Source organism: Peromyscus eremicus, chromosome 15 (assembly GCF_949786415.1).
Source record: "Peromyscus eremicus chromosome 15, PerEre_H2_v1, whole genome shotgun sequence".
Taxonomy (NCBI): Eukaryota; Metazoa; Chordata; class Mammalia; order Rodentia; family Cricetidae; genus Peromyscus; species Peromyscus eremicus.
Genome location: NC_081431.1, coordinates 23,030,937 through 23,049,916, shown reverse-complemented (window position 1 = coordinate 23,049,916; position 18,980 = coordinate 23,030,937). Strand labels below are relative to the sequence as shown.

Genomic DNA, 18,980 nt, shown 5'->3' with positions numbered 1-18,980 from the left:
GGGGAGGGATCGCAATTCTGCCCCAAACCAGAGTTTAACAGAAGTGACTACACAGATCCTTTCCTGGCTCCCATGGGTCCAAACACCTGACTTAGGCTTCTCAAGAACAACCAAGTGATTAAAGCCTGATCAGATATGAGCAATCCTTGAGACTCAAGCAGAAAGAAAAAAAAAAAAACCCTGTTGAGACAGGAAGCTGGTTCAGGAACTCAGTGGTTCCTGATGTGTAAACTTGACGGCAGAGGCAGCATTGTCTGATCAGAGCCTCTCCGCGGGACAACCGTGAGCAGCTGCCCGGCTTCCAGCCAGGCACCGTGTCCCTCTCTTCGCTGGCTAATGGATCCCAACAGGTCCATTTCCTTGGGCATGCTTCTGTTTCTTTCTCTGACTTTGGAATTGAGCTACGGAACAGGTGAGTGTCCGTTTGTTTAAGGGTTTGAGTCCAGTGTTTAGAAGTTTGGAATCAGCAGAGCCTCGGGGATAGTGAAGAGATGGGTGGACTGGGGCTTGTGGTTCAGTTACCTCTTCCTTAAGGAGTGTCTCTGGGTTTCTACAGTGTCTTTCAAAGGGGAAGAAACTTATGTATTCCTTGAGCCTCGCGTTCCAGGGATTCGCCCCATCGACACTGGTTTCTAAGGAAACCAGAAGCCAAATCCACCTGCTACATCCATAATTAGCCTCTTGGTGTAAGGGACTCAGGCTGAAGTTCTGAGTGGTTGGTTTGGGGTGGGTACCTTCTGGCAAAAACTCAGGCTATGGAACAGAGCCCTGGGAGACTTGTCCTGCATCCCTGCTATTGAAAGTGACTTTCACACATACACCAGCAGACAAAGAAGAACATGGTCCAGTGTAGAGCAGAGGTGGCAGAGGGAGACAGGTAGAAGTGAGAAACCTCAGACCTTTGGCCGACAACAGATGGTGGCTGAAGTGAGGTCACACTTTCTTATAAGAGATGATTCCAAAGCAGTAAGAAGGGGAGAGGATGGGAATTTTGGAACCCAGGGCTGGTTATAGAATGCGGAAAATGCAAACTGAAAAACTTAAGGTCAAAGAAGCGGCTACAGTGGAGCCCAACTGTAGCAACATTAAAGGAGCCTGACTTCTCTCCCATCCCGCTGACTCTTCTTCTTTCCAAAGCAAGCTATTGCTTTCTGCTTAGTGGGTCAGAGCCATAGGAAAAGATAATTGAGAGCAACAGCGCTAAGTGGTGATAATGGGCTGACTATGGAAGTGGAATGGGCAACTCCACCTTAGGATTTGATTAGATTGTGGGAGACAGCCTGGCGTGGAGAAGGCTTAGAAGGGGGATGGGGAAATCCTGAGGGCTTGAGCGTTTTGGTCTTGGAGTTTCCATAACTGCAAATCCATTGTGGACTATTCTAAGAAAAGCCCTGGAATGTGCCAGGGATGTGGGGATGCTGTAAAAGGAATCTCTTGCTCAAGTCTCAGATGAGGAGGCCCTTGCTTAGCCCCACTTTGAGAGCTTAGATCACCAAACCAAGCATCTTTGTAGGTAGAGCTTGGCCTTCCTCACTGAATCCTGTCTGAACCCTGCCATTGCTGGGCTCCTTGGTGACTAATAACTATGAGATGAATTTCTGTTTTTCTCCCTGGCTAGCCTTGCCTGTGGCAGCTCAGGTGTAGCTAGCAAATGTTCTGCTTAAGGGTGAGAGGTCATTTGTTAGTTAATGACAGCCCAGCCCCAGAACACTTACATGTCACCCCACTTGGCAACTATTCTTTCCTTGCTTTCCGTCGTCTAATATTGGTTCAATTTTTGCCAGTGTTCTATTTTTAATTGTGTACTCTTTTGTGAAACCCCAATAAAACCCAAATAGAAGTGCTTTGCAAATGAGACAGATCAGTCGTGTCAGAGCGACTCAACAAAGAAGCTTGATTCTTGTAAAAATCAGCACCTTCCCATTTCAGCTCAATTTTCAGTTCCCAGTCAGAACTGTAAAAAGAAAAAAAAAAGTCCACATGTCCCTTCCCAACTAAAACCAATTCTCCTAAATGACAGTTGATTTATTTATTTACCTTGAACATTACATGCTTATTTTGTACAACTTCTATAAAACATCTTGACTTAAACCCAAGAGCCATAGTGAAGAGTTACTATCTTTGGGTAAATAACTGCAAGGTAAACTTTATGCCTTTTTCTTCTCTGTTTTACTGGGAGTCGTCTTTAATCTCTTGCCCTTAAAGAAGGCAGACATATTGTGCTTATGTCACAATGTTAGTATTTATTAGACTCTCAGGAAGCTTCATATTCTTTACAGTGGATACGACCTAGGCTGCTGTTTCTGTTGTGGTTATTGTGTATATTAATTTGTTCAACAATATCATTTTGTTGGTCTCTGATACTGCTTTCCCCTTCATCATTCCTGCCAGAAGATTATGATCCTCATCTGCATAGACCATTAACTCCAATTCACAAATATTTTCATAACAAGTGCCTGAGGTTTCCATGAATTCTTGAGTTAGATGTAAAATGCCAAGTTCATGTTCTGAAGAATACACACTGAAGACCAAATATATTGTCACATTACATCTAGAAATCGGTTGGTTCAGATCATTCAATGTGTCAATAATCTTTTAAATTGGGCTTTATTTGTAGAACAATTTTAGGGCCGTATGTGAGTAGAGCATCCCCTGACCCTATATTTTCATAGCCTCATTATTAATATTGGTGCTACAAGGATATATGTGTTATGATGGATGACTCTCCAAAAATGAGGTGCTTTATTCTTCCATGTAGGTCCTTCCCACCCCCTCCATACATGTTGAGTAAGAGAGAAGAGACAAAGCCTGGGTTCTAGGCTTGAGCCAACCTAATGCAGCTATTGGCCCATTCTATGCCAATGTATTGACCCAGATACTTCTTCAAAATAATTTAACCTCATGATCTAAAACCTCACCTTTCTTTATCTGCAGCATTGGGATAGAGTTCAAAGCACCAGGGATCTGATTATTACTGCCTTTCAAAGATTCCATTCAGTACCTATCTACTGAGTGTATCTGACATGGCCAGGCAAGGTGTAGGGGTAGGTAGCAAAATGAGAAATCATAGCCTCTGAAAAGCACCTGACATAATGTCTGATGGGTGAAAGCCATTTAAAAATTATTGTTGAATAAATAATAGTAGAAAATACTATATGTTTGCTTTATACAAGACATCATGCTAAGTGTTTTATCATTTAATTATCACACCAACCCTATGACATTATTGTCACCATCATTAGTACTATTACAACTTTGTAAATGAGCAAAGATAAGTAGGGTAGATTAACAGTCTCTCTACACTCTAGACATGTCAGTGAATGAAACTGGATAAGCTTCTGTTTGAGAAATGGGAAGAATGATACAGTGTATCTAGGTCCCATGAGGAAAACTAGACTATAATATCTATAATTAAAATATATATGTTGAGTTGAATTGGAACTAATTGAAGTATAGACTATTTCAAAAGGTGAGAGGAATTGATAAATTATAGGAGAATGTAGAAAGTACATACGGAGTGAAATTTAGAAAGTAGATAGAAACTTTATTTAGCGTACAGGTTTTATTTTAACCTTTTTGTTTTGTAGAGGAGAGGTGCAGTTGCATGTGTGCCTCTAAAACTTCAACAGAACAAAGGACATTAGAATGAAGATAGCTTCTTTCTATAACCCTTGCTGAAGACAACATTGCTGCCTGTTGTTGTGTGTCTTTCAAATACATAGGTTGGATTCTGCTAGGGTTGGGAAAGAGTATTTTAGATGGAGATACAAATACAGACCTAAAGTGATGTAAGCGGAATGGCAAAGGGTCTGTTGTAGCCAAAAACCAAGGGTTTATGACTGAAGAACTTCTAAATACTCACCTGGAAAGTGGGGACAAATACTGTCTCTCATCCCACGTAGGAATGCTACAGACATAAAATGGAATTCATTTTGATGTGGAAAGAGAAGAACTTAGACTTATCTCATCATTCATTCATTCATTCATTCATCCCATTTCATTTCACTCATTTGCTTTGACGACAAGGATTTCCTGGGCTCCCATTGTGTCCCAGGTACCTGTTAGAATACCACAATGAGTAAAAGACAATCCCTCTTCTTAAAAGCTTATAACTGTGTGAGAACGACAAGTACTAAACTAGTTGAAACTGTGATAAGTGGTGTAATGGAGTGATGCAAAGTAAGATGGAAGCATGCAGTTGGAAAGCTAACTGGAGCCCCGAGTCCAGGAAGAATTTCCTCATAAAAACAAGTCAAGCTGAAGAAGACCTGAAGAACGGAAGGAATTGGCCGAACAAAGGGTGGTCCAAGCTTTTAGGCTGAGAAATGCTGGATGCAAACAGACCGAGCAACAAAGACCCAGCACTCTCAGCTCTGTGGAATAGGGATTTAACTGATATTTAGGTTAAAAATAAACCTTAGACAAGCTATTTTTCCTTCTTGAGTTTGCATTTACAACTAGAACTTTGAAGCCTGTGAAACCTATCTCTTTTCTACAAAAAAAACAAAAGAAGGAAGGAAGGAAGGAAGGAAGGAAGGAAGGAAAGAAGAAAGGGAAAGAGAGAAAGAGAGGAAGAAAGAAAGAAAGAAAGAAAGAAAGAGAGAGAGAGAGAGAGAGAGAGAGAGAGAGAGAAAGAAAGAAAGAAAGAAAGAAAGAAAGAAAGAAAGAAAGAAAGAAAGAAAGAAAGAAAGAAAGAAAGAAGAGATGTAGCAAGATGCTAAAAGCATCTATAAAATATCAGAATAAAGCCAAAAATAGAGTTCTGAGGTAGAATCCCACCTTGTGAAAGGGTTAGCTAAATCCTGCAAATTTGTTCACTTGCCTGTATGAATCACTCCACCTTCAAAGTAGAGTTACCCGTGAAGGAAAGTGAGTCGGTGTGAAGAACATAAATGTTTCCTCCCAGCCTCTTCTAGTAAACAGGGCTGACTGAATCACAGGCTCACTGGAAAACCCTCATCAGGCAGTAGGATGTTTCAGGAACAGACAGTCTACTTGAAGGGCTTTACAGCCCCACTTGTGTTTCCATTTGTGCTTGGGTGGAGATGACCTCAAGCACCCCTCCAGACTCAGCAGTCATGGGAGCAATTACATCATCATCCTTTGTGTGTTTGGGTGTTAGGGTCTCCTCCTGGTGAAGTTCTGGTTCCATTCCTTGTGCATGCAAGCTGTGAAGTCTGTCTTCATCTGCCCCATTTCTATTCGTTCACCCTTTCTCCTCTTACCCACTATCATTGATTGATTTGTTTATTTGGCTACTTCCTACTACCAATTCTGTACTCTGAAAGTACAAAACAGCCTACTGGGTCATGTGGTAGGAAAGGTTGTATGGGAGGCATTTGGAGAGTGAGGTATTAACAGTCTTGGAGTGGGTAAATTTCCCCATTTCCCCCTTCTTCTCCATATCAAAATTAGTTTAAAATGTCAACAGTAGCAATTCGGTTTCGAAAATCTCATATCTCTTTCAGAAATGGCATTTAGAGAGGTGTTCCCCAAAATGTACATACATTCAAAGGTACATGTATGGCTCTCAGTCTTCCTTCCTTCATTTACGTATATTTAGAGCTCAAGAGGTCACTATCTTGGGTACATTTTCACAATTCAGGTATGAAGCCATCAGAGGAACTGTGTCATCTGGAATTGTCAGGTATTTGTGAGTGTGACTGGAAGAAAGTTCAATGTGCTTCCCAATGTACCCATGTAAAAATAGTACTAAACAACCACAGTAAAAATAAGAGTCTTCTTCCAACTGAGCAACAGGGTGAGCACTCTGTTTTAAGAGGAAATATTAGCAATGCCCAAAAGACCAACTTCCTTGTCACCTACCCCACTTTCCTGTAACAACCATGCCTCAAACACACTCATCCTGACTTTAGCCCATGGAGACTGCATCTTTTTTCCCTGACATTAATAGTCTTTAATTAATTTGGGCTGGGTCATTTAGTAGATAGTGTAGGCATTTCAAGGCACATTAATGTCAAGAATATTTTGGGCAGTTTACCCAATTTTCCAGTAGCTCAGCTTTACCACAGTGGAGAAGGGGTCTCTTCTAGACAGGCCCATCACAGAAGCAGGTGTTTTCATTTTACTCTTTTGAATCTCTTATCAGCTAGAACAATCTATGCTCATCGAGTCATGTGCCCCTACCATGAACATTAACTTAGGGTTAAATTCAGTTATATACATGTTAGGCTAAGCTAAATAAAAGGTTTGCCAAGGTCATATGGCTTTCAGCACTTGTCAACTGAACAGATATTTATTTCAGAGTGTCTCTGTGCCAAACACTATTTCAGGCTGTCAGACATAAGCAGTGGTGTAAGGTTCTTTCTCTGGAAAAGACTGTCTTCAAGTGGAGCAGACAACAATAAAATGAATAAATGTGCACTATGCCACCAGGCAGCCACAGCAAGAGCAATGGGCAGAGGGGTTGTCCTAGATACTCCATCAGAGGAGGCCTCTCAGAGGAAAGAGTTCTCTGAGCAGGCGCCTAAAATAAAGTGAGGAACTGGGCAGTTAAGGATATAAGGGAAGAGATTTCCAGAGGGGAACAGCACACGCAAAGGCCCAGAGGCAGGAGAGTTTTTGATGAGGTTAAAGAACAGGAACCATAGTTCTATGACAGTCCAAGAGTGGGCAGGGAATGGATTTGGAGCAAAGACAGGTTTTCAGTGAGCAGAGTCAAGGACTGTGAACTTTGTGAGTGCTAGAAAGCTCTGGAAGATTAAAAGTGATAGAAGAAAAAAAAACAATAAATTAGACATGGTTTTAAAGGATCTCTCTGTCCATGGTACAAATGCCAGGAGATTAGTTGGGAGACGGTGGCAGCAGTGGTGTGGGTGGTAGAAAGGAATGGCATAGGAAGTGATTCTGCATCAGACCCACATGGAAATTAGAGCTAGCAGGATTTCCTGTCAACCAAATGTGGAGTGTGAGAAAGGACAGACTCAAGGATGCTCCCATGTTGTGGCCTGAGAAACTGGACAAATGGTCATGTTTGAACAGAAAGTTCTTTGCTAAAGTCAGAAGCCATGTAAAACTCTAAGTGCTCCTCTATGGAGGCAGTAGAGGATTAGGCAGTGAAAGGATTAGCCAACATATGTAACTGTAAATACTGCGGAGATGTGTCAAACTGTTCAGCTACATGAGAAATTGAATAGGTGTAAATAAGGAAGAGAAGGAAGCCCGAGCCTAGGCATGGTCTCATATTTTGATATCTGAAAAAAACAGAAGTTTCCCCAAGGAAACTAAGAATGATAAAAAGAAAAAATAGCAAGTCATGGAAGTGTAGTATCTCAGGGACCAAATACAGACAGTGTTTGAAGGAGAGATGATGAACTATGTCGAGTGTTCCTGAGAAACACTCAAGGCAATGATGGAGAATTAATTGATTTGGCTCTGTATAACAGACTGATCTTAGCAGGTGTGATCCAATGAGAATTTGGGAAGAATATTTGGATGGGCACAGGGGAATTGTGTCAAGAAGTTAAAGCAGAAAACATAAACAGACATGCAAGAAGCTTCCAAAAAGAAAATAAAAATGGCGAAGAGGCAGAGGATTGGCCTGAGATCAGAGGAGAGGTTTTTTATTTTTGTTTTTTTGTTTTGTTTTTGTTTTTTGTTGTTGTTTTGGGGTTTTGTTTTGTTTTGTTTTGTTTTTAGATGAGGGCAATTAAGTGATTGTATGTATATGTCGGTGAAAGAAATCCAGAAGGCAGCTGATAATGCAGGGGGTTGGATTACAGAGGCAAAACCTGAAAGCATGGGATTGTCCCTTGAGGGGAGAGGCTAGCCTTGGATAAGAAACACCGGCCATTCCTCCAGGTAGATAGATCCATTGGGATTTCCATAGACTGAAATTTGCTTTTTATTTCTTCTATGTTTTTTTCAGTGAAACAAAAAGGGCAGCCACGCCTGAGAGAGGAGGCAGAAAGGCAGGCTGTGGGTTTGAGCAAAGCGGAGGTATTAAATAGTCAGCACTAGAGTCCCTTATAGTGGTTTGAAAGGCTTTTGGGTTTTCGTGGGTTTTTTTAACCTCCCCCCTCCTTTGTTCTTGTTGGTTCAGCTTTTTTTTAAAAGAGAAATAAAATAATCTCTTGCCCTCACCATTATTAATTATCTCAGATATTTTTGGAGAACTAGGATTCCAGTTTGGATACGAAGCACACCACCTCCCTAATTTTCACAGTCCTCAGACCCGTCTCTATTTCTTATCACCTGGCTTGGTGCTTCTGGAACCATGGTCCCCTGGGCTCCTTTTTACTGTTATCCACTCTTCACCGTGCATACTGAGTGCTGGCAAGAACCTTGGTAGAAAAATTATAGACTGAGGTTCTAGTCCTGGCTCTGCCACTTACTAACGCGACTTTAAGGAAGTCATTTACCTTGTCTTCTGCGCCTTCACTGTTAAGTCTGAGTTGACAGAACCCTGGTGTAAGTAATTCTAGAATTTCCACTGGATGCTTTGAAATACTGAAGTTATGGTTAGGGTCCTGGTGGTAGTCCTTGTAGACCACCACCTGGTAATTTGAGATAGTTCAACAGGAGAGGCGAGCCTCAAGCCTGTCCGTCATTGTCTGTCCTCTACACAATGTATTCTCCAGGTCTTTCATCATAAGGAGTTATCGTCCCTTCCTTCCCACAGGTGGAGATGTGATGAACTGCCAGGTGATTAACAGGCAGCTAGGAAACGACACTTGGATGCCCCTGACAAATGAACAGATAAATAAAAGCGTTAACAAAAGCATCCGCATCCTTGTCACGAAAGGAACGTCTTTAGGAAGCAAAACCAACAAGAAAATAGTGTCTTTTGATTTCGCTAAAGGAGGCTATCCAGATCACCTGGAAGATGGTTACCAGTTTCAACCAGAAAACCTGAGCCTGAGGATCCTGGGAAACAGGACCGAGAGTGAAGGATGGTACTTTGTGAATTTGGAGGAGAATGTGGCAGTTCAGCAATTCTGCATGCAGCTGAAGCTTTATGGTAAAAATGGGAGTTTTCACACTTCACATAGGAGGCCTAGAAGACTTAGTCCTTTCTCAGAAGTAGGGTGTCTGGAATTGGAAGCAACTTGAAATATCTGGTCCAACAAGTATTTAAGCTTAAGGGAAGCATTTTGACAGGCTGATACTATTTATTTGTTTGTTTGTTTGTTTGTTTGTTTGTTTATATTTATCTTCCAAACTGCACCTCGGTGGAGGCTGATTTGATTCCTGTTTTGAAAAGAAGAGAGCCCACTGTGTGGGGCCTGAAGAGCTGGCTTTCACCTCTAACAGGCTTAGTTTGCATATCAATTTTTTTAAAAAGCGTTGGTTTTTTTTTTTTTCCTATCAAGCCCGAAAGTACAAAGTTTGAATACAACTGAACAAACCTAACTTCTCTTTCATCACCAGGGACCCCGACTCCAGGGGCAAGTGGTTTTGCACGTGCCTACCCATATTTGTGTAGGATGTTTGCTGAAGCAGAGGTTCTGAGTGAAAGAGCTGACATTCCACCCACAGCCACTCACCAAGCCCAGAGCCCTGGGGGAGTTTTCCACCTACATGGTGAAAGAAACACCTTTTTTTCTCATTTGAACCAGGATCTGGTGATGTAGCTGTTTAGTGGTGGGACTGTAGAAGCTACATCTACCTGAGCCCAGCACTTTCCTGGGCCCCTTTAACCTCTGCTTCTGTCCTTGAGACGCCTAGGATTCCTGTCCCTTAGGCCTGGAGGCTCATCTGCTTTCCAAGACTGCCTGACGTCTGTGCTGACTTCACAGCCAGCATTTCATTGAAACCTTCAGTTACCTAGGAGAGAAACAGAAACGTCTCGACTCTCTCCTGCCCCAGAGTTTCCCTCCTGAAAACAGAGAGTGCAGAATTCCCATAGCCCTCTGCTGAGTGTGCATGGAGGCCGCACATCATGTGTGTGTGTGTGTGTGTGTGTGTGTGTGTGTGTGTTTAATAACATACATATGTCATATAATTGTCCCTTTGTTCTTATAAGTTTATTGACTTTATCACACCTTATATACTCCGCTGGGTACTTTGGGAAGTGTGGTCTCTGCAACCATGACTTTCTTTGCTGAGAGAAAGGGGCAGGCTAATTTCAGAATCTGACTAACGTACTTAACTCAGCTTGGCCACTTAGAAGTTTCCTCATCCACAAAATGGGAATGATTATTTTTAGTTATAATTATTGACAGAATTAAAAGAGATGGATATGAAATGCCAGCAATGTGCTGGTCTTATAGTAGCTGTAATAAGTATGACCTCCTTTTTTTACCTTGCCTGTCTCATGACTTTAGAATTGTATGGATCGATAGGGCCTGTGGCTATGATTGAAAACCTACCACTGCCTTAGACCCACAAAGCCCTTGTTACACACACACACACACACACACACACACACTCACACACACACACACACACACACACACACTCACACAGAGGCACGATGAAATCCCACCACTGAAAACTCATGCTTCTAGCTCTAGGAGATTGTACTTTAAGCCAATCAAAACCTATCTTATTCCTGATAGAATATGGCAGAACAGTCTAGATGGTAAACACCAGGAGAGACTGGTAGGACCCTAATGGTATTAGCAGAAAGCAACTAAAAACCAAATGCCTCTCTGTTCTATCTCAAGAGGGTCCTGGAAAGAGCAGAGAGGGGTGAGGGATGATGTGAACAACAGTTTTCCACAAGAGACAACTCACACTTAAGACTTCTCAGTGAGGGGGGAAAGGCCATTTGTCTAGACTTTGTTTTGATGAATAAACCAGTCAATAGTTCCGGGAGTTTTGTTTCAGTGATGGCTCCCTTGCTCCTCCTCCTGACAGAGCAGGTCTCCACCCCAGAGATTAAAGTGCTAAACAAAACCCAGGAGAATGAGAATGGGACCTGCAGCTTGATATTAGCCTGCACGGTGAACAAAGGGGACCATGTGGCCTACAGCTGGAGCGACGAGGCAGGCACCCATCTGCTGAGCCGAACCAACCACTCCCACCTCCTGTACATCAGTCTCAGCAACCAGCATCACGACAGCCTCTACAACTGCACCGCCAGCAATCCTGTAAGCAGTCGCTCTCAGACCTTCGACGTCCGGCAGGAGTGCGGGCTAGAGTCCTCAGGTGAGTACTCACGGCAGCTAGGGCACCTCATCAACGGCAACTCCAATACTCACTGCTTCCATCGCCAACCCTTGTCAATGATACCTGTTTTCTTTATATTGTCAAAGCCGCCAGGCACATTCAACGAAGGTGCTTTCATGTTGGCCCCAGTGGCATTATATTACATTTGGTTTGCAGTTGAGGAACAAATAGGAAAGGAAAAAAACCAAAGCAGAATCAGAACTCAGGTCTTCAAGGGAAAACCCTTCTCCATGCTGTCTGCCCTAGATCCATCCTACAATGATGTCTGGGAAAGGGAATGCAGATTGCAGGTCCTAGGTTCCAAACCCATGCTCCATTGTGGTGAGACAGTTCTATGCCATTAGTAAGTACTTACGCTGCAAGAGAAGGGAGGAGATATGATGTGTGATCTCTGCACCTCAGCAATGCATTGTAAATATAAGACATGAGACGTTTACTTGTGTTATATAGGCTGTAAGAGAGGGGCTTATGTTGTGAATGGATTGTGAATCTTCTAGCCAGTTAGGGGACCAGAGGAATAAGAGTGAGAGGTAAGCTAAGCCCTGGAGTGTGAAACTTAGGAATGATAATGAAGTGATAGCACTTTTTATCAGCAAGGCACTTTTAACTGTATCATCCCTTTGGTTCACCATAAATTTTCCAGATGGGTGCTATTACCAGCTTCATTGTACATATGAGGAACTTGAAGTTCACAAAATTTAAGTATCTTCCTCAAGTTTCTTCAACTTCAAATAGTGAAGTTAATGTGTAAACCTAAATATTTTGAGTAGGTCTTCTCTTTTCCTAGATAGAAGGCATGCTTGTTCTGTTGGAAGAGAGTGCTGATTAAGTAAGTCCATCTAATCAAGAAACAGAATAGATCACTGCCCTCTTGTGCCAGACGGTGTCTCTGTCACAGGAAGGTTTGGGGAGAGCCCTGAAAGGCATTACTTACTCCCTGACATTTTCCTAGCTGGGGAAGGGAGCAAGAGTCATTCCAAGGAGACTCCCACTCACACAGACTCTATTGACACACCAGATGGGCAGGGACAAAGGAAAGGGGACTGTATATACGTTATACCTTCAGCATAGCACTTCCTGTAACAGAGACTCCCCACCCCCAGAGGATTCTCAGATAGGAAATACCTCTGCTGTACCCCAGCATATTCCTTTGAGTTCTTTTTTATGAACCTAATGCAGTCGTGTCATAGAAAGAGTCAACCGTTTCTACTTTCTAAATGTGGCCCACAAACCATGTGTAGGCTGTTCTCTATGTCTCTCCCTGCCCACAGTCATTCAGGGCATCCTGGAAAAAAAAAAAAGAAAAGAAAACAGTGCTGTATAGTAGGAAGCTTCCAGAATGGGGTCCCAGGGGGCTCTTTCTAATTAGTGGAGTAAAAAGCCCAGCTTTCTCTGAGACTTTGTTCTTCATCTATAACTGACAGCTTTGATGGTTCACTATGTACTGGCTACATGGCACATCATTGTCCTCACAGCAATAAAATGATGTAGACAGTGTTAACATCTTCACACTATGGATGAAGTAAGGAAAAAAACCCTATGAAGTGTTTAAGATCAAACACAGAGCCAGTGAGAGAACTGAGCTGTCTGGTGCTGAAATCTTCATAGGTATTCATGGAAGAGCGAATCCACTTAAAATGCCTTAAAATTAACAATGAAAAACTGGCTGCTTTTCCTTGGAAATGAGAGAAAAATACTCATTGTGCCAGCCTAGCTCTCTTTGGTTGTAAAAACCTGTTTAGGAACAGGGCAGCCAATTTTTACCTTGACCTATCTCAAAAATTGGATGTGGGGATGGGAACTTCTTTCGTGCTTCAAGATAGCTTGGCAAGCATCTAACTACTGCATAATAAAATCTTGTTAAGACATAAAGCTTACACCTACGAGGATGAAGTATGACTAGTGTGACTAAGTATGAAGCAGGCTTCTGTGAGATATGGAGGGACACGAAGTGGCAAAACATGGTGCCCTGAGTAGACCACCAACTACTACTACCAAGACCTCGTTCAATCAGTGAAGCTATTGGACATGAGGCAGCCACTCTCTTCCCTTGGGCCTCTGTTTCACCATCTGCAAAACAAAGGGTAATTACTGCTGCTTCTTCTAGAGGTGACATTTATAATTCAGTTCATGAGTGTGTCAACAAGAAGCGTTAATAAGAGCTGCTGGGGAATCTTAGTTTGCTAGAGGTATTGATGACATAAACTGGGTGCTTTAAGCTATTGGAAATTATTGTCTCAATGTTCTGAAGTCTAGAAGTTCAAGATCAAGGTGTTGTCAGCTTTGATTTCTCCTGGACCTCTCCTTGACTTGCAGATGGCCTTTCTCCTCTGTCTGTACATCCCTGGTGCCTCTCTCCCTTCCCTCTTTTGAGACGGACACCAGTCAAGTTAAATGAGGGCCATACTCGTGACCTCGTTTGAACTTAATTACCTTCATAACAACTCGTTCCCACATATCATCCAATGAGGCTTAGAGCTTCAATGTATGAGTTGGTGGGTGTAGTAATTAAGCCATAGCACCCTACTTTTAACTTGATTCTCTTTGTAAAGCTCCCATATCCGATGGAAGTTACAACCTAAGGACTTCCAAATATAGATTTTAAGAGAACACAGTTTAACTCACAGTTCAAATAAAAGTTCCTCCATCTCCAAAGATGGAGGAGGTTATCGCCAAATCCAAGCCAGACATACAGGCATTTTGTAGCATGACCTTTCTTCTACACAGGGCTGTAGAGGAAATTACCTAAATTACTGAAAACCCACTTTCATTGGTCTATCACAGTGGTTCTCAACTTTCCTAATGCTGTGACCCTTTAATACAGTTCCTCATGTTGTGGTGACCCCCAGCCATAAAATTGTTTTTGTTGCTACTTTGTAAGTGTAGTTTTGCTACTGTTATAAATTGTACTGTAAATATCTGTGTTTTCCAATGGTCTTAGGTGACCCCTGTGAACGGGGTCACAGGTTGAGAACCTGTGGTCTATCACTTTGTGTTTGCAAATGGAAGTTGCTAATTTTTAAATTAGCTTTAAATTAGTTGCTGTGTTTGTTTGCTTTGACAAAACATCTATTGATGTTTGACCGTGTTCCAGCATCATGCAAGGTACTGAGCATACAAAGATGGAAAGAGAGAGATGCAATCTTTGTCCTTAAGAAGATAACTCTGTAAATAGACAATTACCCTAGATCACATGGTATGTGTGAGAGGTTATAAAACCAAAATATGTGCAAGATAGTAAAGAGAGGGAATAAAGAGCATTGGCTCGTCAAACATTCGGATTTGAGGAAAGAGCAGAAGTTACTCAAACTCACTGACAACAGACATCCTAAGCAGAGGGAAAAGCGAGAATGTGCCGCATTCTACACCATCTTGCAGGTAACAGGGTGATCGGAACTGACAGTTTTGGATGGGAAAGGGCTCCGTTGTCTTTGTATTTCAAAGGGAAAGTGCAGTGGTGTAGAGAAGAGACTAGGGTCAGCAAGAGGCAGAAGAGAAAGAAACTAGGTATAGGAGGACATTATGACAGTAATCCATTCAATGTGCTGAGGCCAAGGTCAAAGCAGCAACTGTTAGTGCAACAAAGACTTCTTACACAGTGTACACCATGGGAAACCTCAGCCCTGGAATGAAACTATATGGTAGGCTGAGGGTTCATCAGATGTTGCCATCAGTAAGTCAGAGGAGTTACTTTGAAGACATTTTTCCACTTTGATTAATGAAAATACGTGCATGAACACATTTGTTCCTTGAAAAGAAGTTTCAGTGACATTTGTCTAGGCTCTCAGTCATATAATCATCCATGTTCCAATTGCTATTTAAGAATTTCATACACCTTCAATGTCCATCATAATGAAGTCTCTTATGGTAAGGCCTAAATTCTTGGGCTGTATAACATCCTTTATCTAGGTCATGTGAAGCACATTAATGTGGTTTGACAGTAGATCCTGTGTGGGACTTGCTGCTGTCCTTAATCACTATGTTTTGAAAGTATTATGTCTGTGCGAGGATGATTGATTCAAAATCTTAAAAATTCAGCTAGAAGGGAATGCCCCTGGAAGCCCACACTAAAAGGAAAAACTTTCTCAAGAAATTAGTAAAATGCTGGCTCAGTGGAACAAAGGGCTGACACTTGAGATCCAGAGTGTCTCCCACCCTGGTCTAGTAAAGCCTCATTTTCATAGTCACCTAGATGTTCCATGTCCATGGTCCTCTCCATTGTCATCCCCATCTCGAAAACCTGACAGCCAGAGTGAAAGAACAGAGGTTAGATACTTCTCATTGGCCAAACATGTTACAAGGAAAGCTAGGAAATACAGTTATCAGCAGCTGGGCAGCTGTGTGTCCAGAGCCAGCTTGTAGTGCCAAGAAAGAATGGGAGGATAGATGACTAGTTCCCTCTGCAACACTATCTGGGTGGAACAGGCTGGTGTGAGGGGTGTTCCCAGAAGGTGTGGGTTCCATAAAAACTTTTTCTTGGAGGCTCCCAGATGTTAAGTTAGTATCCTCTCCCCAGCCCCAGTTCTCACTGGAAACTACCACCAAAAATGCATCTCTTGAAGATTGCCGACTTCTTCAAGGAGCCCTGCTCCATGCCAGTAACCTTGCTGACAAAACCACATGAAAGGCAGGAAAGAGATCCGGTACCCTCAGACCGTTATGTGAGCATCTCAGAGGCTCCTGGATGAACTACAGTTATTTCTTGGGTTCTGTTTTGTTTTCTTTTTATCTTCTTTAAATAACACGATTTGAGGACTTGAAGGGAGAGAAGCTTTTGTGTCGCTGTGACGACAGATTTTTCAGAGACAAAAAGGGGAAGAAGATGGCCAGCATTTTCCTTGGAGGTGTGGCTCTGTGCAGGGTTTCTTACTGCTAATAGTTTTCGCACAGTTAACTACACAGCTAATAGTGGAGGGCTTCAGGGTGGAGACTCATGCCAAGCACTGGCTCCTCTAAATGGTACAGGTGTTTTCAGTCAACCCACTTAACTGCCTCTAAGGGGTTTCTGCAGGGGGGGAAAGCATCATCACTCTGGTTCAAAGAAAGAAAGGGAGAGGGAGAGGGGGAGGGGGAGAGAGAGAGAGAGAGAGAGAGAGAGAGAGAGAGAGAGAGAGAGAGAGAAGAGAAGAGAAGAGAAGAGAAGAGAAGAGAAGAGAAGAGAAGAGAAGAGAAGAGAAGAGAAGGGAAAGGAAGGGAAGGGAAGGGAAACAAGAAAGAGGAAAAAAAATGAGGTAATGTTGCTTTGTGAATGAAGGGCCTGTGTAGCCAAGGACAAGTTTTATCTGGTTTCTGAGAACCACCATACTGAGAGGCCTCACTACATGAATGAACAAAAGGAGAGGGAATGGGATCTTTCGGTTTGGAAATAGGAGCACAGGTGGTGTGTTTGGGCAAACACACTCTTTCCAGCTTCATGTTATCACAAAGCTATATCAAGTAGGTCATTGGTACTTCTTTTGACTCCTGTCTCAGAGCATTCAGAAAGTGACCCAGCATGCTTTCTGAGACCTTCGTATATTTAGCACTCTGATAATTTTTAACAAAAGTATACACGCCAGCTCTCTAAGATCCATTCATATTCAATAATTTAAGTTCCTCAAATGTATATGCAGTGACTTCCTGTCCTATATCTGATGGGATGGGAGGATGGCAAAGAATAGGCAAAGAGGACTACCTTTAGAGATTGCCAACCTAAGCAGGACTTCTGTAAATTACTAGATGAAAAACAAAACATCATTTTTAAAGAGACTACTACTAAAATTTCTCTTTGGAGGATATGCAGTACTTAAAACATGCTTTAATAGCAATGCTAGAAGACAGACAATGAACCCCTCCCCCAAGGAACATTGATGTAGCTGGGATGCTCCAAGGAAGGGGAAGATATTGTTCATGCAGAAACAGAGCAGCTGAGGGAACCGGCACAGGCCTCTAACCCTAGCACTGGGGAAGCTGAGACAGGGGGACCACAAGGCTACACAGCACGTTCTAGGCCAGCCTAACCTCTCAACAAAACAAAACAAACAAACCAAATAAAAAAGAGGAAAATAGAAAGGTCTGAGCTTATCAGGTGATGGGTGGAAGCTCCCCATTTCACAAGAGAGTCTGCCCCTTGAGTCCCTTCAGATCCTCCACAGAAGATTGGTGTAGAGTTCTTCCATCTTGCCTTTGCTTGATGTAGAAACTGAGGGAGGGATCAATCCTCCCATGAGAACAGCACAGAGAAAGACAAGTCGAGCAATAGGAACAAAGCCTCGGAGGACCACAAGGAAAACATTTCCAGAAACTGGAAACTATGCACGACCTGACCCCCACAAGCTAGATAAGCAGCATTGTGTCCATATTTGTCTGAACTCCTCAGGGCTTCAAGTCCTTGATAGTTTCTATATAAATATCATGATTAGCAAATAGCACCAAGTGGGTGAGCATTAAGTAGAGGCACCTTGGGGCCTGCTACTCAGGTGGGAAAACCAAGCCATAACCAAATGATAGGATGGGACTCAGAACCTCTGGGCTTCAAGGAGGAGAACACTTCTGCACTTGAGGGCAAATTCATTTTCTTTAAGAACTTACTGAAGATGTGTGTGCCAAGTACATTCACTGATCATGTGATGGATTCTAGACATTGCTCTGAACACTTTATTTACATTATTGTGCTGGTTCATCAGAACAACCCTCTGAACTAAAAACTTTTATGCTCACGTTATTGATGATGAAACAGGCCTTGGAGAGTATGAAGGACTCTCTGAGACACACAGTTATTAATTAGCACACATGGAGTTGAATCCATCTGTCTGGTTTCTAATACGGTCAGTTAAAATGGTTTGCACTGCAAAGACAATGGTGGAAAACACAGGTTCTACCCTATGTGATGTTCTACCCTATGTGATGTTCTACCCTATGTGATGTTCTACCCTATGTGATGTAAACTACACCTGACGCTGAAGTCTTGAGGAGAGGACAGAGTGAGGCTGGAATGTTCAGGAAAGGTGACGCTGAGGAAGGAAGAGTGGCCTGAGCACAGGGCCTGAGCAGGAGTGGTGGACCACTGAAGCCTCGTCAGGAAGGGGGGTATAGGGTGGAAGGAAGATGGCACAGAGGCAGGCTGGCCTTAGCTCCCCCAGGCACCAGAGTCGGTAACTACTTTCCTCGTGGGACTCCCATCTCCAGGGGCTGTCACAAGCCTCAAAATCTACAGTTCTCACCTTCCCAGCTGTGCCAATGACATCTTCTGGAACACTTTATATACTTGTTTCCCCAGTGTGAAATGAGTGGGTTGGGCAAACTAAGCATTCTGTACAGTTCCTTTAAGTTTTTTTTTTAAGCCAATAGTTTTATTTTTTAAAAATTCACCAATATACTCATACATATTTTAAAAGGCAAAGGGAAAAATTAGAATTGATAAAAATATCTTTCAGGATGATGGCCAGATTGCCTCTCATAGCTGACAGAAGCTGGTCATTTATGTCACGAGATACAGGCAGCAGGTTGATTTCCTCCTCCTGAGATCCTGGGAAGACACAGACCTGGTGTTACCACATTGGGGACTTCAGTCATGTGCCTGTAGTTGTTGACTTGCGTGAGTTGGTGGGCAGCAAGGCTGCCAGCAGAAGGCCCAGGGAGGTGAGAAAGGTGGATTTGGCAGGCAAAGTCCCCAGGAAAGTCTGCCATCCGTTATTCTCCAGTCTCAGAGGCATCACCTTGGTTTTTGGTCTTTTTGTAAATCTCGTATGAAATTTAGAAGAGACATTATCTTTGGAAATGATATAAATAAATGGTTGAGGTGTTTGGTTGTAAGTCAGCTTTTGTTATAGACTTCCTCAAGATACATATGTTAGAAGAAGAAAGAG

General features: G+C 42.6%; 1 protein-coding gene across 2 annotated transcripts in view; it reads left to right on the top strand.

The window, feature by feature from the left end:
- Window positions 1-336: 336 nt before the first annotated feature.
- Window positions 337-18,980, top strand: part of Slamf1 (signaling lymphocytic activation molecule family member 1) — a 34,150-nt gene continuing 15,506 nt past the window's right edge. The window contains exons 1-3 of one of the 2 annotated variants that reach the window (XM_059280512.1): window positions 337-412; window positions 8,642-8,980; window positions 10,822-11,094. In XM_059280512.1, the coding sequence (XP_059136495.1) occupies window positions 337-412; window positions 8,642-8,980; window positions 10,822-11,094 (688 nt within the window). Of the gene's footprint in view, window positions 413-8,641; window positions 8,981-10,821; window positions 11,113-18,980 lie in introns of both variants that reach the window. The other variant, XM_059280513.1, reaches the window with a different exon arrangement.